Source organism: Helianthus annuus, chromosome 13 (assembly GCF_002127325.2).
Source record: "Helianthus annuus cultivar XRQ/B chromosome 13, HanXRQr2.0-SUNRISE, whole genome shotgun sequence".
NCBI classification, from domain to species: domain Eukaryota; kingdom Viridiplantae; phylum Streptophyta; class Magnoliopsida; order Asterales; family Asteraceae; genus Helianthus; species Helianthus annuus.
This window is the reverse complement of record NC_035445.2, coordinates 50,211,488-50,237,312: the sequence shown is the minus strand read 5'-3', so window position 1 is coordinate 50,237,312 and position 25,825 is coordinate 50,211,488. Positions and strand designations below refer to the sequence as shown.

Sequence of the window (25,825 nt, the reverse complement as noted above, 5' to 3'; positions counted from 1 at the left end):
TAGGGTTTAGGATCCGCAAGCAGCAGATGTGTTTTTTCTTTTATATCGATAGGCAGTTGCAGGTAAAATTTGGAGGTGACGATGAATTGTGGATTAATAGTACCATGGGTTTTACAAGAAGGGGGGAAGAAAATGACAAATATGGCCTCACATGTTAGGCATTTGAGGGGATTAAACTAAAAAAGTTAACCTGGTTAGTTATAAAGGATTGAACATGCAACAAAAATAAACGTAAAGGTTGTTTTCAGCAAGTTTTAAACATAAAGGCTGAACCCTACAAGTTTAAGCAAACATAAAAGACCTTTTGTGCAATTTACTCTTACAAATAGATTTAACGTGTGAAGTATGTGAATAACTATAGTAATTATGTTTCTTAAAACTTAACTAGGGCAATAATTATTACACTATAGTTTTAAAGTAGTATAATACGTATTACTTGATAGAATTTTAAAGCAATTAACTTTTAGAAGATGTCAACACGTACAAGCAATATATGTGAAGAAAACAAGTAAGTCCATTCTGATCATTGCTGTGTACATTGATGATTTACTTGTAATCGACTCGAAGCTTGGAAAAATCGGTGAGTTCAAGAAGCAGATGAAAGACAAATTTGAGATGAGTGACTTAGTGAAGTTAAAATATTACCTGCGCATCGAAGTCAAACAAGAAGAGAAAGGAATTTCAATAAATCAAGCGGGCTATACTGTGAAAATTTTGAAAGATGCTGGTATGAGTGAGGCCAATCTGTCTTAATGTCCTTTGGAACCTGTAGTGAAACTAAATCTAGATAAGGTAGGGAAACCAGTTGAAGCTACTTTATATAGGTGACAGGTGGGTTATCTACGTTATCTACTTCATTCGCCTCCGGACTTATCTTACTCGATGGGTCTTGTAAGTCATTATATGTAAGAACCCATGGAGTCTCACATGTTAGACGTAAAGCATAGATTAAGGTATATTTGTGGTACTTTGAAGTTTGGGGTTCGATATGTCCAAGGAGGCTTGAAACAACTAGTTTATTTTTGTGATAGTAGCTATAATGTCGACCAAGATGATGGTCGAAGCACTACCAGGTATGTGTGTTTTATTTAGGAGAACCACCAATCACTTGGTATTCACAAAAGCAAAACACTATGGCATTGTCATCTTGTGAAGCCGAGTTCATGGCTGCAACCGCAGCCGCGTATCAAGGGATATGGTTACGTGGTTTGTTGAGTGAACTAACTGGAACATAGGAGCATGTGGTGAAAAATCCAGTTTTAATGGAAGGAGTAAGCACATTAGTACCCACTATCATTTTATCTGAGAATGTGTTGAGAAAGGCCAAGTTTTAATCCAGTTTCCAACTTTATAAAAGACTTTCTTTATTTAGATGAGGTGAGGTGAAATATGATGATGACATGTGTCCAACTTTGTATTCATTTATTATGTAGAAAGAAAAGAAAAGAAAATAATAGAATAGAATAGAGATAGCGACAGAGAAAGAGAAGAGATAGAGATAAAAATAGAGATTATATAAATATTTAATAAATCACTTGATGACTTTAAATAAATTAAGTTATACATTTAAAAGATACTAGAAATAAAATACAAAAATGCAAAAAAACTTAGTATTATTTTATTAGCATAAATATTTGAAGAAACAAAATCTATTTATTTAATATTTATATTGTTTAAATATATCACTGTTTGTAATTGCAGTAATATAATTAGTATTAACTGTTTTTATCACTGATAACATAATTGAATAAATATAATTTATATTTTGTTATTCGTTCATTGCAAAAGTTTAAGATATCTTGAGTGTCCTAATAAAACAAATGAATAACATATCTATTCATAATATATATTATGGTGAAGATCGATTTTAATATTAAGAGAAGAGATTTGATGTTGACACGTGATAATTTTTTGAAATCATTTATTATAATAAGGATTAAGATAAGGACAAGTGATATCTATATATTAAATTTAAAAATATATATTAAAAATATAAATAAAAATTATGAGGTTAAAACTTGAAAGCGAATGCCATGTATTATTATTTGGAATAATTTGTTAGAAGTTAGATTAGATATATACTATCATGCATATATTTTATTTTTGTAAGGTTTTTTTTTTTTACATTTATTAACATACGATGCTCACAGAATAACGAAAATATTTGCATTACGACCCTTCTTATAAATACGAAAATATTTGCATTACGACCCTCCTTATTAATACGAAAACATGCCATGAGGATGTTATCCCAATCCGTATAGCCTAACTAAAATAAAAAAAAAGAAAAATCAAATGTTATTTTTGTAAAATAAAAAAGAAAAAACTATTTTATCAAACTGATCAATAAATGATGATTTTCTGGTATAAAAATAAAACCATGTCGACATTGAAAACTACAGATCCCATTTACTATCTAACACCATTGGATTTAATTAAATCAAGTTTACTTTACAAGTTGATTATTTTTTACAACTCAGGTTAAGTCAGCGCCAATCACAAGTAAAGTTTAATAATCCACAACTTGTTTATTTCTTTATTTATTTATTAGTTTTTTGTAAGCTTTTCCGTTAAAAGACAACTTTATTAATATTAGTATACCGTTAAAAGACAACTATATTACTCACTCCAACAACCTGTGATTTTCATATTTACCAACTTCAAAACACATCTAACCGAACCACACATGTTTTCCGACCACTTATTCATCCTCCTGCTACTTGCACCGGTCTTGGCTCTCATAATCACCGTCCGTACACTAACAAAGGTGGTGAGTCAACCGGGTCAAAACCATCCACCGGGTCCATATTCATGGCCAGTGTTGGGCAACCTAGCGCACATGCTCAAAGGCCCTCATGTCTACTTCACCGAGTTAGCCCGTTCATATGGTCCACTGTGTTCTGTGAAACTTGGGACCCATTTGTTTGTTATCGGCTCATCTCCCATGGCTGCAACGGAGATCATGAAAGCCCATGACAGACTACCTACGTACAGATGGGTGCCCAAAGCTGGTCAAGATGGGTTGCAAGATTACTCACTTATTTGGGCGACTGAGTGTACGGATCATTGGAAGCTTTTAAGGTTTGTTAACCTAGCTTATCATTTATCTTTAACACTTTGCTTGTTTGTTTAGTCACTATTAAGTTTGAATATAAACTAGCGGGATTCTTCGCACAATGCGAAGATAATTTGGTTTGAGTTTGTATTGGTTTGGTTTGTTATGGTGTCGACACTATGTATGGCAACTGAAACAGAGAAAAAAATAAAGTTGTAATAGTGATACGTGCTTATGCTACATGAATAGCAGTACTGTTTCCTATATTACCTGATACCAGTATTGATGTTGGTATCGGTTTGATTCGTCATGGCACGGGCAATCATGATAGGTTACAATAACCAAAAAATAGTCTACTTTGAATACAAATCAATTTTCAACAAAATTCATAACGATACGTCAAGAAAATAGAATAAACAAAATGTACCTTTTACTTTCTTTAAAAATTAACTAACTCAATTTATTATTAGATAATCAAATAAAATAAAACTAAATAAGTTAAAAGACGTAATCAATTTAAAGTATAAAGAGTGAAAGTGAAACTTAAGAAAAAATAATTATATTATAATGTTATATATTAGATTCAACCTTCATTATCAATCCAGATTAACAATGTATACTAATATAGTTATTTATGTTTGATCGTAATTATTAACTAGTTTTTTATATCCCGTGTTGCGGCGAAGCCGAGCAAATGATAATGTAAAACAAACGCAATTTGAAAATAAAACATGTTGTTTAGAAAGTCAAACCATTAGAACGATTTAGTTTATCATGGTACCGTTTTATGATACCAAATAAATATTTTATTTTGAGTATAACCTCATTTTAACAAAACTTATAACGGAATGCCAGGAAAAAAATCAAGCCCAACTACGTACTTAAGTTTTTAGAAAAAGTTATAAACGTAACTTATTAAAGAAGTATCAAATTAATCGATAAATTAATATATGTTAAAAAAAAGAAAAAAAAACAATTATTAAAAAAGGTAAAGGAAATAGATGTTTAAAAAAAAAATATGTTACTATTTATCGTCTTTTAAAATCAACATATATAATAATATGAACTTGGATTATTGGTGAAATCTTAATAAATAGATATTCACCAATTAAATAGAAAATTAGACAATTAAATAAACACGTAATTAACTACCTTTAAACTATTATAATATATTAAATAATAAAATAATAAAGTTACAATTCATCGTCCCTCGAAATCAATATATATAATTAGTTGGTTAGGTTCCGGTAGTTTGTTAGCTTCTCATTATCCTTTTTTATTGTAATCGCTTTGTGTGAAGAGGTCTGATTTTCAGTTATTCTATACAAAGAGAAAACATCATTCGCTAACATTGTTTTAATCTCTCTTTGTATTCTTTCAAGGTCTTTGTGCCGGACGGAGTTGTTCTCGGCTAAAGGGCTAGACTCGCAATCTATTTTAAGGGAGAAAAATGTTGATAAAATGGTTGAGTTTCTAAACAACAAACAAGGAAAAGTTGTGAACATTCGAGAGGTTGCGTTTGCTACAACAGTGAACATACTTGGTAACATATGTTTCTCCGAAGATTTCGTTGGTTTGGAGGGTGATGAGAAGGAAAGTAGAGGTTTAAAACGGGCTCTTTATAGGTTGATGAAGCTGGGGACTACACCAAATGTTGCAGATTTTTACCCTATATTTGAAGGGTTGGATCCACAGGGTTTAAAGAAGAAAACATCAGAGGTTATGAATGAGGCGTTTAGCGTATGGGGACATGTGATTAAGGAAAGAAGAGTTAAAAGAGAATATCAGAAAGGAAGTGATTTAGATGAACGTGATTTCTTAGATACTATGCTCAGATGTGGCTTTTCAGATCTGCAGATTAACCAGTTGGCTGTTGTAAGTGGCTTGTTTTTAATTGTCTTGTTTCAATTGGGATGTTAACTTATAATTGTCTTGTTTTTAATTTTTTTATTATAGCTCCTGTCTAATTTTATAATAAAATAGTTAAATGTCATTTTAGTCTCTATGGTTTGGTCATTTTGTCAGTTTAGTCCAACGGTTTTATTTTTTGCCTGTGGGTCCAACAAAGTTTCACCGTTGCCATTTTATTCCACTGGGTTAACTTCATCCATTATTTCTGTTAACGAGAAGGCAATTTGGTGATTTTATAAGGCCGAATTACCCTTCTAGTTAACAGAATTACATGTAAAATGACCGAATTGCCCTTCTTGTTAACAGAAAAAATGGACGAAGTTAACCTAGAGAACTAAAATGGCAATGATAAAACCTTTTTGGACCCACTGGTGAAAAATAAAACATTTGAACTAAACTGTTAAAATAACACAAACCTCAGGGACTAAAATGGCATTTAATTCAATAAAATATTAAAAAAGTACAAATGTAAATTACTTTTAAATTATTATAGCTCCATCAAACTCACATTAGATTTCTATTTTTAGTAAACGACAATATTTTTAATTTAATAATAAAATATTTAAAAAGTATAACTCCCGTCAAATCCACTTGAGATTTATATTTTCAATAAAATACAATATTTTTAATTTAATAATAAAACATTTAAAAAGTACAAATGTAAATTACTTCTAAATTATTATAGCTCCCGTCAAACTCACTTGAGATTTATATTACTGTAAATATTAATTTAAATTGGTCATGAATATTCTTGTTGTTTCTATTAATACCATCAAATTGGTTAATATCTGTTGTATTTAATTAAAAGAGTAAACTGTTATAACGGTCCATGATGTTTGGTCACTTTTGCTATTTTAGTCCAAAACTTAAACCTTTTGAATCTAAGTCTCTGTGGTTTCAATTTTCTTGCCATTTTCATTCAAAAGCAAAATCTGGTCAGATTTTTCACTTAACATCCAATTTTTTGGTCTTTTACCTCCCTTTTAACGAAGGATAAAATGGTTAGATTTTTTTAATTTGTTATAATAAAACGTTAAAAAACCATTTTGTCATTCACTAAAAGGGAGGAAAAAAGACAACAAAGCTGGATGTTAACTGAAAAATCTGACCAGATTTTGATTTTGAATGAAAATGACAACAAAATTGAAACCAGAGGGACCCAGATTCAAAAGGTTTAAGTTTTGAACTAAAATGACAAAAGTGACCAAACCTAAGGGACCATTTTGGCAGTTTACTCTAATTAAAATATACATATTTGTCGTAATGAGATTTATTTAAACGAACTAATAGCATAAAAGTAAATAAGGCTAGAGTGTTTTTTTAGTCGTAACTTATAATGAGTGTTGATATCGTACCGGTATCGTGACTAATTATTTGATTCAAACAAAACATTGGCACCGCTATCGGTATTATTCAAACCGGTATATGTATCAGTTATATACGCTTTATCCGATTTAATTTCTATTTAATTTGATTTTTCTCTAATAACATGCATTTGTTAACTTTTTTTTAACCGGAATACCCAATTTTGTTTACTTTTTTTTTTTCTCGACATTTCAATATAGTTTTGAATTCAAAATAGAGTGTTTTTGTTGCATCATAAACTATACACGTCCATGTATTGTATGGTACCTTGATGAACCGAGCCGGTTCCAATCGAATAACATCGGAACCAGCATCTGTACTGAAATGATCGGAACTGGTACCCGTAATTGTTTTTATGGTTTTCAATCAAAATTTGTATTCAAAATAAGGTTTCTTTTCTTTTTTGTATCGTAAGCTATACAAATGTAGGTATCTTAGAGTACCGTGATGAACCGCGCTGATTCCACGCGAGCAACATGAGTATCGACATCGATATTGAAATAATCATAAGCGATACCGATAATTATTTTTATAGTTTTCAATCGATGTAAAACACGTGTCAAAGTCCTTTTGGGTATATCAAGACCCTTATATTTTGTTTTCTTTTTTCGATTGCTATAGCGATGGCCGATAGTGTAACGAACCAAATCGATACTCAACGAATTCACGCCGCGTAGCGCGGAGGAATTCCACTAGTTTTTAATAAATTCTAAGTTATGATTTCAGAGTATATTTAAAAATAAAAATAAAAATAAACAACTTAAACTTGTCAGATTATGAACTCTTAGTTTAAAATAAGTCTAACCCACTTAACTAAACATATTCGTGGGTCGACGCGATATTGACTCAAACCCATGAATTGTGGGTTATGTTAATGGCGTTGTTTTACGTTTTGTGTCATAAAATCACACCCTTAACAAGTGGGATCACAAAACCTTTTCCATCGTGTCGAAGATTTTCAATTTGTTCAATTATATGTTGTGAGGGATATGCTTTCCGGTTGGTTTATTGAGTCGGATCACCAATATATATATACACAGTGTAGATCTATTAGCTAAGTTTTTATTTTAATAAAACCCGACCCCCTATTTGGCTTCACCTATGCCTCTAACTAAGATAAATCAACTCATTCATGAATAAATGGGTTACTCTATAGGGTATTACTAATAAATTGCTTTTGCAGGAACTATTTTCAGGAGGAACACACAGTACAGCTTCAACCATCGAGTGGGCGTTAGCCGAGTTGATCAAGAACAAAGAAGCTATGTTCATGCTCCGAAACGAACTTGATAAAGAAATTGGTTCAACAACATGCATCAAGGAATCACAAGTCTCTCAGCTTCCTTACTTGCATGCTTGTGTTAAAGAAACACTAAGATTACACCCCCCAGCACCACTCCTACATCCACAAGCCATCTTAGAAGGATCTAAAATCATGAATTATAATGTGCCTAAGAACTCTCAGCTAATAATCAATGTTTGGGCAATGGGAAGAGACCCGAGCCTTTGGGAAGACCCGGTGTCATTCAAACCCGAGAGGTTTTGCGACTCTAGTGTGGATTTCAAAGGGCAAGATTTCAAGTTTTTACCCTTCGGTGTAGGAAGGAGGATGTGTCCAGGATATCCTTACGCGATTAAGCAAATCCACCTTATGTTGGCTTCGTTAGTTCGGAACTTTGATTGGTTTCTTCCTAATAACATGGAAGATCTTTCAAAATTAGACATGACCGAAAACTTTGGCATAATTTCACAAAGGAAAAAGCCTCTAATGGTTATCCCAAAATGCAAATGTTGATTGATTTATGCATGTTTGTTCTTATAACTAGTTTCCAGTTATCAGTGTCTTTATGTTTTGTGTAATAACAAGAAACTGGGAATTCTTTGTTATCAAGTTTAATATTGAAATTCTTAGTTGTTATGATGACATCAATGTTGTATATTTTTTAATTACTTAAAAATAAATAAGTTAAACGCCAGTCAGAATTCAGGAAATTTCTTAAAAGAGGGAGAAATATAACCTATTAAAATTTTATGACTCGTTAACTACTAATATATGTTTACCCCCTTAGTATGAGTTGAAATAAACTCATACATGACCTTGTGTGTCCATACATCCACCTCAACATTTTTATCTCTTCCACCTCTATCTTCTGCGCATGTGTCTTCTTGATGGCCCAACGATAAGTTCCATATAACATAGCCGGTCGGACTGTCACCCTATAAAATTTCCCTTTTAATCTAATTGGGAAATTCTATTCGTACAGTACCCCTAAAGCTACCCTCCACCTACACCATCCTGCTTGAACTCTGTGTATTACATCTCGATCTATTTTTATATTATTTCATTTTGTATGCTTTTTTTTCTTTTTAAAAATAAAAAAATACATTAAAACAAATACCCTTTTATACAATTACAATTAAAACAATTATCTTCTTTTTGTTATAAAAAAGAAAAACACATCCAAAATGAAATTAAATAATATAATGAAATTAAATGACCACCATCGAACTAGTCCCCCTCTCTCTCTCTTTCTCTTCATAGTTCATACCACCGACTGCCACCATAGAACCATCGCATCAAGAGCCGATCAACCATCATTGCTAATAATAATAGTACCAATCTACTCGTCTCTTCATCTCGAATAAAAGCCCCATGATATGGTCTTGTTTAATTACTACTAATACATAGCTCGAATTTTGGACATGAACATGGGACAATTTCAAGGGGTAAGCCAAAACGGTCACTAACCCGATTAGCGTACCCGTAAGGCTCCCTTCCACCCTAATACATAGCCTAATTCAATATTGTGAGCTGTGGTCCCACGACCACACACTTCACTACATATGCAATTTATAACTATTGTCAATTAAAGCGTTATAGATAATTATTCAAGTGTTGCATGTTGAAAATATTTCAATCAAACAGTAAATTAATATAAACTTTATTAATTACCGAGTTATTGGCCAAACCAGTTTGTTCCAACTTGAGCAAACTGATTAAAGAAAGGTAGAAGAAGACTGTCCCGTTATCGGACAAATTAAAGAACACACAAAATTAAAACCAACCTGGCGATTAAGAAAGAAGATCCTTGAATTGCACGGATGATTCCTGTCCTTAAAGGATTTTACGCGCTCGTATTGCTGTGAACTGTAGCGTAAACTCCATGGATTTAATGCAGAACTTTTCTGGATTGCAACAGCAATGAAACCAGAAAAACGCAGAAGCTGGAGAAGAAACTGGAGCACACAAAGTTGAGAGACTGTGTATCTGAATGGGTAGCAGGAGGTTTTTATTTATAGACTGTGATCATACCAGAGAATGAGAAAAACGGGGAGTAGGATAACCATCCAGAACCAAATTCGGTTGCTGGAGATATCCCACACGAATTCGAATTACTAGAGATAATGAGATAACCCCCACTGTTTCGAATTTACCTCTATCTCAATCTTATCTCATTTGGTCCACAGATCTGACGCACCTAAACCGGACTCTAACTAAAAATAAAGCTCCTCAACTCCTCGCGACGATGCGTACATGCGCCTCAAACGCACCCATTCACGAGCTCGCGGCTCGGCTCGACGCGCGTGTCAAGTTTATCCACTTCTCAACCCATCTAACACTTTGGTAGCCCATAAGGAGTAATCCCTTATAAACCACTCAAATTTCACTTCCCTCACCAATGTGAGATAGAGGAAACATACCAACTTGTATGTTTTCCTTTAATATTTCCAACATTGTATTGGTTCATTGATTTTATCGAATAATGTCAGTTTTTTTTTTTTCAAATTGACCCAAAAGATGATTCTGTCGACTTGGTTGACCAAATGATTCAACTTTGCTTTTAAAGTGTATGATTAACTTCCATGAGTGTTTTGCAGCTAAATATTTGGTGCGGAAGAATATAAAAAAAAAAAACTCAGTTTGGTCATTTGATGTCAAAATGTCAAAAATTGGTTGCAAGTAGTAATTTATTTTATTAATGTATTATAGTTTGGTAGGGTTGGAGGGGTAGAAAATTTTGTCACCGCTTTAGGAAAATCATGACAATCATCATCTAGTTTATTATTGGTAAAGCTAGGAATTTGCTTTTCAGTAATACTACAATTGTTCTTAACTTAAAGTATACTATTTATTTAATGAGTTAGAATCTTTACTAAGCTTTTCTAAACAATCAACCTAAAAAAACCCAAAAAAGTAGTTGCGTGAAGTGTGAGGATTTCAAAGTGTTCTTTAATTGGATTTAAGGATTTTATCTTGTTTGTCAAATGATCAATTTTCACCAAGTATTGTTCCCATAAATCCCTTATTTTGCATATTGATCTATTTTGCGTTCCGTTTTTATATGGAAGCACACGCTTTGTCCGAAACTGAGTCACCCTTTTGATAAATAAATAAATAAAAAGTTAACACTTCTTTTTAATCGGGCTACATTGGTATGTGAATGCAGCTTAACGCAAAAGCGTTTATATCAAAACCCTTTTCAACTCGAAAGGAGTTGATAGTTGCTTTAGCGTGTTCGTTCAAGCAGAAATTGTTATGACTTGTTATCTGGCATGGCTTGCGTGATTTCTTTCGCTATTGTGGAGATGGTAACCATAGTATGCCTAGCGTAATTCTTAAACGTCTACCATATTTATTGACCCATATCAACAAATTCGACAAGCTTGACCCGCATGGGTGTAATAGAGTTAACGTGTGTGTTGGTGTTATGTTGTGCATGTGGTGTAAATCACATCAGTTAGTGCTAAATATACTATTCTTAAAAGTGCTTTCCTGCATTTTGAAAAGTCAAAAGTTTAAATTTTAAAATTATTTTTGGCATATTACCAAAAAGTAAATATAATATAAAATGGGTTTACGAAAATGTGGGTATTACAATTCGATTTATAACAAAATTATTTAAGAATTGCTATTTGAGCACCTTATTTTGAAAATTTTCGAATATGTGAAACAAAGGATGGAGAAAAATGCTAAATTGTTATAGACAAAACGCATGTGTTAGCCCCTTTGGTAAATGTTTATTTTATTTAGGGTAAATTACATTTTTCGTACTTTATATTTGTACCGAATTGCAACGTATAGCCTTTAGCTTCAATAATTACAGTCATAATCCTTTAACTGCAAAACTCGTTACACTCTACGTCCTTTAGCACTAACCTAGTTAAAATTTTGAGCTAAATATGGTATGTGTTTTGCCCATGAAGGTAATTCAGTCATTTTATCAATAAATTCAAAAAAGTAAATTAAAAATAAAACATAAAAAGTAATAAAACATATAAACACCCTATTGTCTCTCTAAACACCATCTCTTTCCCTCTCTAATCCCAAACACCCCCCAAATCCCAAATTCTCATCTCATACTTCCAATATTCCAAAAAACCAGAAACAATCCAGCTGATTCAGATCTTCAAGATCTGTTCTACAGTAAGACCCTCCACAATCTTGAAAAAAAAAAACCATTTAGTTTCCTCTTTTTAATCTTCAAGATCTGCTAAAAAAAACCCAAACGAGTACACGTCCAAGTTGTGGGTTACCCTTTCAAGACTTTACATAAGTTGGGCCAACATACCCAATCGAGCCACATGTTAGATCAGAGAGAATATCATCCCTTCAAGTTGTTGGTTGCGTCGTGGATAGCTCAAAACCAGATAGTTTTGCTTCCCAATTGACATCTAATAAAACCATATAGTTTTGCTTCCCAATTGACATTTGAGTGTTCGTGCAATACCAATACAGATTTGCAATCTTTGAGTCCATGTGAGTGTAACTGGGTCACTTAGGTATCGGGCAAGACTTAGCCTAGCCTCAAACTTGTTTATGATAATCTTCTCATCATTTTCATCACAAAACCTAACAAAAGAGACTAGATTTTGATGCTTCAGACTAGACAACGTTGTAATTTATGTCTGAAACTGAAACTCTTCTAATCTGTGCCCCTTGATCTTAGGATCTAACCTCCATGCAATAATATCAATCAGATTTCCGAAGCTTAAGACTAATTGCCCCTTGTACTCGTTTCCAAATCCATCTCGTCTGACTATATTTTCTTCAGCAATTGTTGGTAGCGGTTTGTATGTCTTTGAGGGAAACTTTTAGGTGATCAAACTTGTTGTCAAAAGAAGACATGATGATCGATTTGTGTTTATCAAGTCAACGAGGTGGTGAGGAGGTCGATGGTGGTTGATGGTGATGATTGAGGCTTGTTGATAGCGGTGGTTTTGGGGGATGGTGGTGTTGATTTGAAGAGTTTACAGGGAGACAGTGTGTGTTCAAAGTGTGTGATTTTTTTTCAGAATTTATTAGTTTAATATATTTGTTTTTCATATCATAAATGAAGGGAAAGAAAGAAAAGGAAGGGAAAAGACAATATTGCCTTTATGTGACTTGACTTAACTTAAAATTTTAACCTGGTTAGGGGTAAAGAACTAAAGGTGTAATGAATTTTCTAAATACGAGATTGTGACTGTAATTTATTGAAATTAAAGGTCATCCATTACAACCCGCTACAAACATAAAGGACGAAAAGTGTAATTTACTCTTTTATATATCTCTTTTAACTTTTAAAATTTAATTATTTTATAAAAGTTCGGACTATACCGTTACAACATGCTTATTTTATATATGTATGTATCAGTTTAAATTTTACTAAAAACAGAGTTATGAATAGTAACTTATAAATAATCGAATCACCAACATGTGTGTTATCAATATTGCTTCACGTTTACTCTTTTTAAGTAGTTTTCAATTTTCGTTGTTTTAACAATATAATATAATGCTTATGACATTCTGCATATAACATCGTGACATATTTATCTACGTTTCAATAACATGTTTATTTATAAATGAATTAGTCAAATGTAATCGATTTTTTTGTTCATCGTATTTTAATATAATTTTGTTTTTTCTTTGTTGTTTTTAATACAAATTTGTTTTTCTTTGTTGTTTTTAATACAAATTTGTTTTTCTTGTGTAACTTTTTATATATAATGTTTTACAAAGTTCTGAATATAAGCCACGTATTTATCCGATTTTATCATAACATGTTATGTTCATATTTTTTTTTAAATTTAGTGTGTAACCGTATTCCTAATTTCCTATATAAATTTTATGAAAACAAAGTTGCATTCAAATCTAATGTTGTAAACTATATCAAACGCCGATACCATAACGAACCAAAGTACCAGCCAAAATCGAATTCCCGCAGCCCCACACTCTCAAACCCTCTTTTCACCAATTTATCAAAAAAAAAAAAAATAACGGCCAATAGAATCAATCTCGAGCCCTCTCGGACCACCCACTGCACCAAACAGAATATTCTGAGAATAACCCGAGTCCACCATAAATTTCGAGAAAAACCCAATAACTCACTCACCCATAGACACGACAATAAAATTACCCGTAAAACACGTTTGACTCGATCCAACCCAATTTATCAATTTTAACCGTAAAAATACAAATAACTCATGTCAATATCTAGACATTAAGTCGAATTGATCGCGTAACAGTTAATATTTTTGTCCCTTTTATTAGATAGGTACCCACCGTCCCTCTGTCAAAATTCCATTCCTCTTAAAACCATCGTGGGTCCAAAAACTGCAACTACCGCCACAAAAACCTTCACACACACACACACTCACTCTCCAATTTCCCGGTCACCGGCAATGGTAGTAGATGGGTAAAACAACCAGATGGATCCGCTCCCTTTTCCGGTCCAAAAAACCCACTTCATCATCCACCGGGTCGGGTTCTAAAAAACACCTTAAACCTCATGAACCATCAACAGGAATTAACCCGTCAGAAAATTTAAATCTGTACCCCGAATCGTTGGATGCTAACAAGCACGCGATCGCGGTAGCGGCCGCAACGGCCGCGGTAGCCGAGGCAGCGCTTGCCGCGGCCCACGCGGCCGCAGAGGTTGTTAGGTTAACTACCAGTGGTGCTACTGCTAGTAGGGGTTATAATAATAATAATAGTAATAATGCTGACGTGGAACGGAGGCGGGTTTCGGGTGCTGTGAAGATACAGGCCGCGTTCCGGGCGTATCTGGTAAGATGTTGATAAATGTGGTGAATTTACTTTTGTGCCCTTGTGTGTTGGTGGGTTTTACGGATTACGGCCGTATTGTTTTGTTTGTACATTTAATGGGAAGTGAGTGATGGGTAGTGGTCGGTTTCGGTGGTGGTTGGGTTGGCCATATCAGATTTCTTTTTCAGGCCACTAATGTTTTTGGTTTTTTGCAACATTTGCACATGGGTCCTGGGGTTTGGAATTTGTTTTTTTTTTTTTTTTTTCGGTTTTCCCGCTAAATAATTAGAAAGTCGAAAGAGCAAAATTCCAAAATGGTTCCCGAGTTTGGTCACTTTTGTTATTTTTGTCTAAAACTCAAACCTTTTGAATCTGGGTTTATGTGGTTGGTTTCAATTTTGTTGTTATTTTCATCCAAAAGCAAAATCTGGTCAGATTTTTCAGTTAAAATCCAACTTTTTTAATCTTTTCCTTCCTTTTTAATGAATGACAAAATTGTCAGATTATTTTATTTGTTTTAATAAAACATTAAAAAGACCATTTTGCCCTTTATTAAAAGGAAGGAAAAAGACAAAAAAACTGGATTTAACTGATCTTACCAGATTTTGATTTTAGATGAAAATGTCAACAAATTGAAAACCACAAGGATCCAGATTAAAAAAGTTTGAGTTTTGGATTAAAATGGAAAAAGTGACCAATGAGGACCATTTTGGCAGTTTACTCGACTCGAAATGTATACTTTTTGCAACAATAATTATTTGTTTAGTAATAAAAAAACACGGATGGCTCTTGTGGTTTAACAAAATTTTGAATTTGATCTCTGGTTTTTCAAAAGTATACGGATGGTCCCTATGGTTTCCACTTTGTAACTTATTTTGTCCCCAACTTTGCCAAAAGACACATGGATCGTCCCGACGGTTTGCACTTTGATAAGAAGAATATTAATATTTAGACACTGGATGTATGTTTTTTTAGCTTTTAATAAACTAGACAAATGGTTTGTTTGGTTTTGAATAATTTTTATGATTCGCGGCTTAGTTTTAAAGTGTTTGTGGCGTGTCTAGGCATGAGGCGGCCCTGGCAAGATGGTTGGCTTTGCCTTGGTGGCGACTCCAAAGAGGCCCCTCGACTCTTGTATATGGGCAGATTTTATGCTTCTTTAGGTTGTACGTATAGCTTTTTTAGGTTGAATATAGGGTTACAGGCTACTTACTTATATATTAAATCATATACATAGGAGTTTTAAGAGCACCCACATCCCTCCCACTAAATCTACCCTTTTTTATTTTCTTTTAATTAAATAATATTTTTTATAATTTTATCATTGCCTGTTCTTTTTCCTTTACTCACAACTATTTTCAAAATATACAGATAGTTTCTTTTCTCTCTCCTCCACTTACAACCACTTTTTATAATATAAAAACCTCACTCACAAAATTTGATGGACGGATTTTGAATGCTCTAAATTTTACTTGTTAAATACTTAAATTGCGGGTTTTTAGTATTAACATTGTTGCTTATAGTGAGTACCATCCAGAATTATATAATATATATTATATAAATCCCTGGCGCCGTACATGTACATAATGCGTGCGCCTCATGCTTTTTAAAACAAAAATTCTCGATACTCTTACTAATTGTGATACATGTGTAGGCTAGGAGAGCACTGAGGGCACTTAAAGGATTGGTAAAACTTCAGGCACTCGTGAGAGGCCGTATCGTGAGAAAACAAAGTGCCGACATGCTTAGGCGAATGCAAGCCATGGCTCGTGTTCAGGCCCGGGCATGCGCTAGCCGGGTTTCCTTATCGACCTCATCACATTCAAGCACTCGGTCGACAAACTCACACACTCATCTTGTAAGTTTCTGGTATCCATTTTAACCATCACATGTACTTACTATGATTAAACATGGCATTCTTTGTCTTGGAAACACAGAAATCTACAAATGCGAGAGGCGTTTTCATCCACGAGCGGTTAAAAGGGCTAAACTGGTTAGAAAACTGGATGGAGGAGACATCTTGGAACAGTAAACAAAGTCGAGCCGATGATGAAAGAAGTGACAAGATTCTTGAAGTCGATACTTGGAAGCCTCGTCGTCACCCAAGCCCGAGTAACAAGTCGACCCACGACTCCATATCCACATCAACAAAACCATGGAACCCGAGCTCTAGACACGGGTCACGGGAAGTGTTGCCGTTGGGTTCCATGATCCACCGAGAAGCAGAAAAAACCATAGCAACAGCTGATAGCACCCCTCGGGTCCGTTCCCCTGCTTCCAGGCCCGGAAGTAGCCATAAACGAAGTCCGTTTAGTGAATACTCACGAAGCGTATTTGGTGATTACCCGAGTGATCCAAACTACATGGCTTACACGGAATCATCACGGGCTAAACTACGGTCCCACAGTGCTCCGAGACAAAGGGTTCAGTTTGAAAAATCGGGTTCGACAAGATCGCATTGGGATTATTCTGATACCCTCTCGGAGAGAGGGTTTCAAAGCTAGATTTGATCAGGATTTTGGGTTTGATCTTCTACTTATTGGTTGCAAAAATGAAGTTTGTTTTGTTTGTTAGGTTGTTGATTTAAGTTGTGATATATGGTATGGTGGTGTGTTAGTCATGGTAAAACTTAACTGTGATGTTATTTTAAAAGTGTATATGTTTTTTGTTCTCTTTTTGCACTTGTGGCATTTAGTGAAGTTTGATGGAATAGAAATAAAGTATAACATGTTAAAACGATAAAAATAAAAAATAAAAAATAAAAATAAGATACAATATGTTACTTATTTTTGTGGTGTAATAATCACAAAATTTGTTGAGTTCATCAGGTGTTTTGTAGATAAATAGAAGGTTAGTGACCACAATATGTATTGGGTCGTGTATCACCTAATACTATACCCATTTTAAGACCAACCTCGTTCCCATCTCATTACTCGTCCCAAATGTACGGATTGTTTGTCGAGTTCGAGTTCGTTTGTGAGGCTAGGGATGGGTCAAGTAAAAGGTTAAGACGGATCAGGTCAAAACGAGTTGTTTAGAAAAGCACCAATATGGTTAGGTTTCAAAGGGCTCTCACTAAAATGAGTTGGGTTAAAATGAATCATTTTATAATAATAATAATGACGGCGACGACGACGATAATAATAATAATATCAGAATGAGTTCAGTGGTGGTGCCAACAACGACTAACATATACTTATACTGGTAGTGGGTGATACTGACCCATTTACGCTCCTTCTACGGTAACAAGTTTCATAACTGCAATCAATTTTAATTTATTATGCAATTCAAATAGACCCTAATTAACAAAATAAACAAATATAAAAATTACTTAAATCTAACATGTTCAAATTAAGTCATGATTACCATATGTAGTTGTACAACATCAAGAAAAAGTGATTTTGAGATTTTCTCCTTTTTAGTCACTTTTTTCAAAAGGTTTAGTTTAAAGAGAAAGTAATATATGATATATTATTTGAAACATTTTAGATGCAATCAAACATAAAAGATGAAAATCTCCAAATTAGTATCCATTCGGGTCACGGGTCAGATATTTGTGGGTCATCATCTACTATTTATTTCTCTGTTTTTTTTCCCTTTTATAGCAATTTTTTTGTTTTCTTGATCATGTGATATGTCATCTGGCTCTAGTGGCTCATACACTGCACCAAAAAAAGTGAAAAACAAGTCAGGTTACAAAACATTTGAAACGGTTTAAACCTGGTCTAGTAAAAATAAAGGTTCTTTGTCGTTACTAGTTGCAATCGGTGTTCGGATCGATGGTAAAACCGAGTGAAACGCCACAGAAACCGGGTAAGGTAGCAATGGCGGTGGCATTTGGATTGTAAGTAGTAATAACGCCCATCATGCACATACATAACGCTCGCTTGTTTTCTTCTGAGTCGCCGAGGTTATTGAGGCTAGATACCGCATCACAACAAGGGGACCCCGGATACGGGTCAGGGGACCCATATGTTACAAAAGCGGAGCATGTTGATATGAGGGTGGTCACGGTCACACAGTCCACACTGGCTGAGGTTTTTGACTTTGACGCCACCCAAAACATCGTCACGACCAGTAACCAACCACCAGTTACCGCCTTTAAACAAGCCATTATCGGACTTTTTTGTGAATGGAGGAGTGTGTGGGTCATGTGTTTATATGGGCGTGCATAGAAGATGATATTGTGTGGTGGGTTTGCAATAACAAACGTGTGTTTTCGGGGCATTTAGATTGCATGAGCCACGCAAACTGCATTCCGGTGGAGCTAATGTTTGACTTTTTAAAATAGTCAAAGTTTAACAAACTGGTTTTATAATATCATGACTCAAACAAGGGTGTCAACAAGTCGAGCTCGAGTTCACTTAAACATATGCTCAGCTCATTTAGACCGTGGGCATGGCCGGCTACAAGCAAGTGCAGGGTGGGCCTGCGATCAGGGCCCAAATCAATATAGGGCCCAAAAAATTTTTAAATTTTTTTATATATATATTTAAAAAAATCTGGATTTTTTATAAATAGGGGATTTTGTATAACAAGTTTAAAACCCAATTAAAAGTTTGATAAACAAGGGTCTGCTTAAAAGGCCCAATGGCCAATCTTAAATAAGGGTCTGCTGGCCAATCACTTAGTAGGTAGGTTCGATACTTTGATATTTTTGCTACACTATTTTTGTTAATTTGTTTTATCAATTTCATAACATTTATCGTTGTATTTATATATTTGATTAAATAATTGATGAGTTTATATTATACGAAGATTGCGAATAGAGCCCAGATTTTTTATCTCGAACAGGGCCAAAAAAAAATTTATGACTTTTAGAGACGGCCCTGACCGTGGGGTATGGTGGGGCGGGGGTTGGGCTTGGGTTGGGGCATTAGTTGACACGTGGTTTGGGGGGCAGACATGGGCTAAACCCACATTCAACACGGTATGGTGGGGCGGGGGTTTGAGGCGAGGGTTTGGTGGGCTTCGCTGGGCTATTTGAATATTATTTAAAACAACAAATTTAATTTTTTTAATATTTTTAAATAAAGAAAATTACAAAAAAAAAAAAAATCCTAACTTTTATATTTGTTTTTTTTATCTCTTCTCTCATCGCCAAGATTAGTTGTAACTCTTCACCCTCTAGGTGATCAATGAGCTGGGATAGAAATTTCAAATCATCCCGTTTTTGTTTCTGGCCATCTCTAGCGGCATCTCTAGCTTCTTTGCTCCTTCGTATTTCGGCCCTGTGTTTTTCATAGAAGAGTGTATGAAAAATAGACGAGCCATTGGACGAGTGGGTGATGGGCTAGGATTATTTTCTTGGAATGCATACGGGTTGTTCGGGTCAAAAGGACGGTTGTAAGGATGCATTTTTTCGTTTTGTAGAAAGAGAATTGAAGATGTATAGAAGATGTGGTTGACTGTGGTAAAAAATGGAAGAAAAATGTGAATTTTATAGTAAAAAATTAATTTTTTTTAACATAGTCGTTGCCCAACGGCTATTTTGTTTTGGCCATACATAGCCCGCCATGTCAGCTCGCTTCCTCCGCCCCACGCCCGGCTTGAAACCGAAGCCCCAAGGGCCACGCCCCAACCCAAGCACACCCGAGGTGGTGCCTTAAGCATTTTCCCCCAACCCAAGCCCCATACCCCATGGCCTTAACTTATGGGACCTCGACTTTGGCTCGTTTCGAGGTCTGCTTTTAGACCTTAAGCTTGACTCATGATTAATTTTCAAGCTCAAACTCAGCTTATTTATCATATATTAATTGAATTATAAGCATTTTTAATTATTTTGATATATATTTATTATTTAGAATTTTATATATAAAATTTTGTTAATTTTAACAAATTTTTAATATAAGAATAAATATAATACAAATATAAAATAGACTAGTTTAGGCTATTATTAGGCTTAAATTTGTTTAAGAAAAGCTTAATTCAAGCTTTTAGCAAGCCGGCCACAAGCGGTTTACGAGATGATTGGCTCGTTTAGAACCCCCAACTCATATCACTAACTTCAAAATGCTTTCAAAATTTAGAATTTGTAAACAGTAACAAACACAAAAAAGATAGGTTTCCTTCAAAGGACTCAACATAAATAATACGAAACAAAAATTAAAAAGAAACCAATGACGAAACTTCAACGCTTTCCGCCACCACCACCGAGCTTAGGGCCCTTACCTTTAGGAACATTGCCACCCTTAGTTTGAGTCTTTTGTTTTGATGCCACCTCGGCTTTCTTTGCCTTCTTCTCATCCTTGGTTTTCTTGATCCTTTCTTTAATTTCACTGAAATTTGGTAGATTTAAAAATATATATATATATATTATATAATTGTGATTCTTCAAGACCAATTGTTAAAATCATCAATGAAATGTAAAGCAAAGCATACCGCAGAGCAGCCTCCCTAGCAGCATCACGAACTTCAGGCTTCTCACTTCGTTTCTTCTGAATAACTTCCAAAGTGGCCCCCACAATAGCCCGAGAATATGGCTTTTTGGTTGCACGACGTCTCTTCTTCACAGCTTCCTGAGCTGCGTCCTGTAAGATTTGAAACAAAACATTTGATCAAATTATCACTGCACTGACAAACAATGTTGCGTAACATGTTTGGGTCAAAACAGAGTATTCTTTAAGTGCAGAACAAAACAGGTTAAGCCAGATTGGGACGACCACAAACACATCTTTGTCATTATTCGTGAAGTTTTCACTTCTCACGTAAATAATTTTGAAAAATATGATTATAGACACTTGAAAGAAAGATGTCAAATAATCACCAAACCGACAACATATGTCTAAAGCCCTAAAGGAGACAAAACTGCACAGGTTGGGTGAGATTTGAATAATGAGTCTGAGTCAAAAGTCAAAACGAATTATCTTTTACGTGCAGAACGAAACAGGTTAGACCATGTTAAGATATGACATTTTTTGAAAACAAGTATACAAACACTAAGGCGCAGTTTGTTTCTTAAGATGTAAAATGTATGCAGTCTACGGAGCACAGATGGACTAAACCTCTGCAGTCTGCAAGGAGAAGACTGTTTGTTTTTTAACGTATGTAGACTTCTAAAATAAACTGGTGGTGGTGTACGGACGGTGCTGGTGGGTGGTGATGGCAGTGGACAGTGGTGGTGGGTGGTGGACATGGACGGTGGATGGTGGGTGGTTGACGGTGGTGGTGGTGGACGGTGGTGGTGGTGTTTAACCCTCTGAAGACCTTAGAGGATCTTAAAAGTGACCGAGCAAAGCCTGCACCATAAAAATCTTGCGCAGACGTTTTCTAATGAAATGTAAACGTCTTCGTCAAAACAAACAGTCTGCAGATGGCAATGTCTGCGCGCAGACCTGCGCAGATCTTTTTTGGAAAAAAAAAACACCACCTAAATCACTATATAAATAATCAAACTTAATTTAACAAAGTGATTGATTGGTTACAAAATCTTTGAATGACCTCAAAACCAATGTACCCGACTAGTCTCGCTATCAATCAAACCATTTAGCTCAACTCATTTAACTCATCAAATATTAAATAAAAAAACAAATCAACCCATTTGAGCAAAACAACCACGCAACCGAATCATACTTGTAAAATCCAACAAAGAAATGCAGTATACTGATCAGACTTACCTTCTTGTGCTGCTTCCGGTACATGGCAGTCCATGTGAGCTTTGAAGGCTTCAATTTATTATGGAAGTACCTTTTGCATTTCGAATTAGCAAACAAGAAAACCTGAATCCAACCAAACCAACCTTTAAATTCAAAAATAAATTTATAACTAACCTAAATCATAAACATAAACTATGCAATCACATTATATACCTGAGAATCTGATCTAATGAACCTAATACCCCTTCCAGGATATATCTTCTGGCCACTGAAACGGCAAAGCTCGGTCCTATAAACACCGAAAAAGGCGTTAAATCTCTAAAAATTAAAAAAAAAAAAAAAAAACTTTACTCATATAATAAGCTGATATAGTGCTCATAATTAATCATGCTCATGAGACTAAACAAACACATAAAATGCAATCGAAATGTTTTTCCCAATTAATTCAATCAAACCCTAATAATGCAATCTCATCTCCTTTTAGTAAGATTTCAAAACCCTAATGTGAATTGGTGATTATGTTTATTAACCTTGTTAATTAAACGAGTTGAGTTATACAATGTAGGGTAAATAACAAATAATCCATAACCACAATCCTGAATATTAGCAATTTAGTTGCATTTTTAATCACGAAGCATATGTTTCAAAATGAGGTAATCAAAACATGAATATTAACAATCAACAATGTAAGGGGAAGGGGAAAGGAGAACATACTTCAGAACCATGACGGTGGCGGCGACGGTAGCGGCGGCGGCGGCAACGGTTGACGGAAAAAAACCCTAGCGATCTCGATTGTCTGTGTCAATATATAGCAGCGTTGCTTTCTTTGGTTAACAAAGATGACGATTGTAACCCTTGTACTTTTTCTTTGGTCACTTTCTACCCAAAATCTCAATTACTTTTTTTCTTTTGGTTCTTTTTCTTTTCTATGAACAACCCTAATAAACTACCAAAATAATCCCTGAGGTTTGGTCATTTTTGTCACTTTAGCTCAAAACTCAAACATTTTGAATCTGGATCCATGTGGTTTCAATTTTGTTGTCATTTTCATCCAAAATCAAAATTTGGTAAAATTTTTCAGTTAACATCCAGTTTTTTTTTTATCTTTTTTGTCTCTTTTAATAAAGGGCAAAATAGTCTTTTTAACGTTTTATTAAAACAAATTAAAAAAATCTAACCAAGTTGTCCTTCATTAAAGTGGAGGAAAAAAAAAACTGGATGTTAACTGAAAAATCTGACCGGATTTTGATTTTGGATGAAAAATGGCAACAAAATTGAAACCACATGGACCAGATTCAAAAGGTTTGAGGACTAAAGTGGCAAAAGTGACCAAACCTGAGGGACCATTTTCGTAGTTTACTCAAACTTAAATGATAATGCTAAGAGTAAACTGCCAAAATGGTCCCTGAGGTTTGGTTACTTTTGCCACTTTAATCCAAAAATTAAACCTTTTGAATCTAGGTCCCTGTGGTTTCAATTTTTTTGCCAGTTTCATCTGAAATCAAAATTTAGTCATATTTTTCAGTTAACATCCAGTTTTTTTGTCCTTTTTCTCCCTTTTAATGAATGGTAAAATTTTTTAATTTATTATAATAAAACGTTAAAAAGACCATTTTGACTTTCATTTAAAGGGAGAAAAAAGACCAAAAAAAACTAGATATTAACTGAAAAATCTTACCAAGTTTTGATTTTGAATGAAAATGACAATAAAATTGAAACCACGGGACTCAGATTCAAAAGGTTTGACTTTTAGACTAAAGTGGTAAAAGTGACCAAACCTCATGGGCCATTTTGGCAATTTGCTCTAATGCTAATAATGATTATAGTGTTGCATTTTAGGGTATGGGTTCGATCCTTTTTTCTTCGTGAATTTTTGGTGTATTGGTTTGGGTTTGAATTAGAAGTTTACACCCTTTAGAAATGTTCTTCGGGTGATTTAGAAATTTTTTAGTTTGAGTGTTACTAACAATGTATAATCTTTTTTCACGGAAACTAGAAAATCAAATGGTCAAAAGATGAAAAATTAAACCAAACCAACTTGTGATATTTAAGGTTGTTACATGTGGTTCTCGTTTAGTCTTACTAGAACTTTAAAAGACTTTTCTGTTTGTTAAATGCATGCATGCATGCTTTGGCTTGATACAGGAGATTGTGAAAAATACAAAATATACATTGTATAATTTGACACTACATAGACTATAGAATTAGATATCATTTGGTTTCTTAGCGTTGGTTATCAATTATGGGTTATGTGTGTGACTTTGAGTCTCATGTTTTTCATGTATGGTGGCCAACATCTTGATGTATCCTTTGTTTTTATTTGGTGGCGCTTCTACTTACTTTCTTAGGGTTTATTTTGTTAGCTTTAATGTATCAAAAGACTCTGCACCTCACAATGAATTTCATATTGAAAGGGTATGGCAGGGCCATAGGCCCATACCCACACTTAATTACAACACTCAACTTCGCTATGGAATCTTTCATGCGTGTTTTCTTCACAATGATCGGAACCGGCTCGAGGGTCACCTTCTTCCTCATAACGGGTTGGTCATCCGGGCCCAACGGTTGTTTTCGCTTTGCAGACAGACTCCGCTCCAAATCTGCAGTGGGGCTCAACTACGCACAGATTGGGGGTGACGCTAGCAGTGGCATACTCGGTAGACTCGTTGCCCACACCTGCACCTGAGACAGTCTTATCACCTTTCTCTCCACCTGTATCATCAAGGCCAACAAGCGTATCAGCAACAACGACCCAATTGTATAGAGTACCTTTTCGGGCGCGAGGGTTACCTCTTTTGGAACCCGCATCAGAAATAGCTCTGGTACTTTCAACTTTTCTTTTTCTTGGTACCACCAATGGGGCTCATTGACTTCTTTCGAGGAGCTTTCTCAGCCTTGGGTGTAACATCCGGACCCACGCCAAGCCCGCGCAGCTCACCTGCAAATGACACATTCAGGGGAGGAATTAGTCCATGACTAGAAGAAGCCATTGACTCCTCACTGGAGAGGATTATAACTTCCTCCCCCTAGGAGTCACAACCTTACAACGCCTAGGATTTAGAATATGTAAACCCGGTCTCGAAGGCAACGACTCGCGCAGCAACGCTTCTTAGGGGAACATGAAGTTACCCCTGATCTGTTCTAAGTTCTAACCAAGGTTTTTCACCTTGCAGCAACTTTCTCACACCCATCGACCAAGCGCTTAATCAAATAGTGCATTGTATACTAGTTTCTTTGCGCATGGTGGATAACTAAGAATATACAAATGCAAACAGAAACATAAGCATAAAAAGGGAAGCGCAACTCACCGACTTCATCATCCAAATATATAGGCACATGTTTGCTCGGTGGCCTCCACCGAGCACTCATAGCCATCGCCACCAACGCCTTCTCACCTAAAACTTTCCATGGTAAGGCGCGCAGGTTCTCATACCAATATGCACCTTTAGGTATAGAGTGCTTCTCCTTGGGTATCTCCGAGGTATCCCTAACAACCAGAGCGACGGGTATCACGATGTACTTGATAAAGAAGAACTTATCCTTCTAGTCATGAAAGTTTTTTGGGGGAACGACCAATATCCTCTTTGTGCTATGGCAGAGCCTAAAGGAGAAAAAACCCTGCGTGCATTGAGTTGATAGAAGACACGAAATTTAGGCATTTCTTGTTCCACGCCTTTAGACCGACAACAAAACATAAAATTCCTTAGGCGCACCATTCCTAGAGGGCTTAGTTGGGATATATTAAAACCATAGTGTGTCAGCACCTCCGAAAAAAGTTGGTTATGGGACATCGAAAGTTCCCATCAATGAAAAGTCTACAAACAAAGTAATCATCCCCGCCAGCTCATCAGCCACCGTCTAACCTTAAGCCAG

The 25,825-nt window shown here is 35.0% G+C and overlaps 4 protein-coding genes across 4 annotated transcripts; 2 read left to right on the top strand and 2 right to left on the bottom strand.

Moving 5' to 3' along the window:
* Positions 1–2,651: 2,651 nt before the first annotated feature.
* On the top strand, positions 2,652–8,255 carry LOC110897804 (probable (S)-N-methylcoclaurine 3'-hydroxylase isozyme 2). The gene is made up of 3 exons (XM_022144533.2): positions 2,652–3,081; positions 4,438–4,930; positions 7,515–8,255. Exons 1-3 carry the CDS (start codon positions 2,687–2,689, stop codon positions 8,124–8,126), a joined length of 1,500 nt encoding a protein of 499 aa, XP_022000225.1. The 5' UTR covers positions 2,652–2,686; the 3' UTR covers positions 8,127–8,255.
* Positions 8,256–13,880: 5,625 nt separating this feature from the next.
* LOC110897802 (protein IQ-DOMAIN 31) lies at positions 13,881–17,032 on the top strand. The gene is made up of 3 exons (XM_022144531.2): positions 13,881–14,378; positions 16,012–16,215; positions 16,295–17,032. The coding sequence occupies exons 1-3, from the start codon at positions 14,004–14,006 to the stop codon at positions 16,859–16,861; spliced, it is 1,146 nt and encodes a 381-aa protein (XP_022000223.1). The 5' UTR covers positions 13,881–14,003; the 3' UTR covers positions 16,862–17,032.
* Positions 17,033–18,111: 1,079 nt separating this feature from the next.
* Positions 18,112–18,497, bottom strand: LOC110897803 (putative non-specific lipid-transfer protein 14). The gene has a single exon (XM_022144532.2). The coding sequence runs from the start codon at positions 18,469–18,471 to the stop codon at positions 18,112–18,114; it is 360 nt and encodes a 119-aa protein (XP_022000224.2). The 5' UTR covers positions 18,472–18,497.
* Positions 18,498–20,353: 1,856 nt separating this feature from the next.
* Positions 20,354–22,808, bottom strand: LOC110897801 (60S ribosomal protein L24). Its single transcript, XM_022144530.2, has 5 exons — positions 22,667–22,808; positions 22,166–22,241; positions 21,974–22,075; positions 20,739–20,887; positions 20,354–20,635 (listed from the first exon to the last, which is right to left on the bottom strand). Exons 1-5 carry the CDS (start codon positions 22,675–22,677, stop codon positions 20,488–20,490), a joined length of 486 nt encoding a protein of 161 aa, XP_022000222.1. The 5' UTR covers positions 22,678–22,808; the 3' UTR covers positions 20,354–20,487.
* Between the last annotated feature and the right edge of the window lie 3,017 nt (positions 22,809–25,825).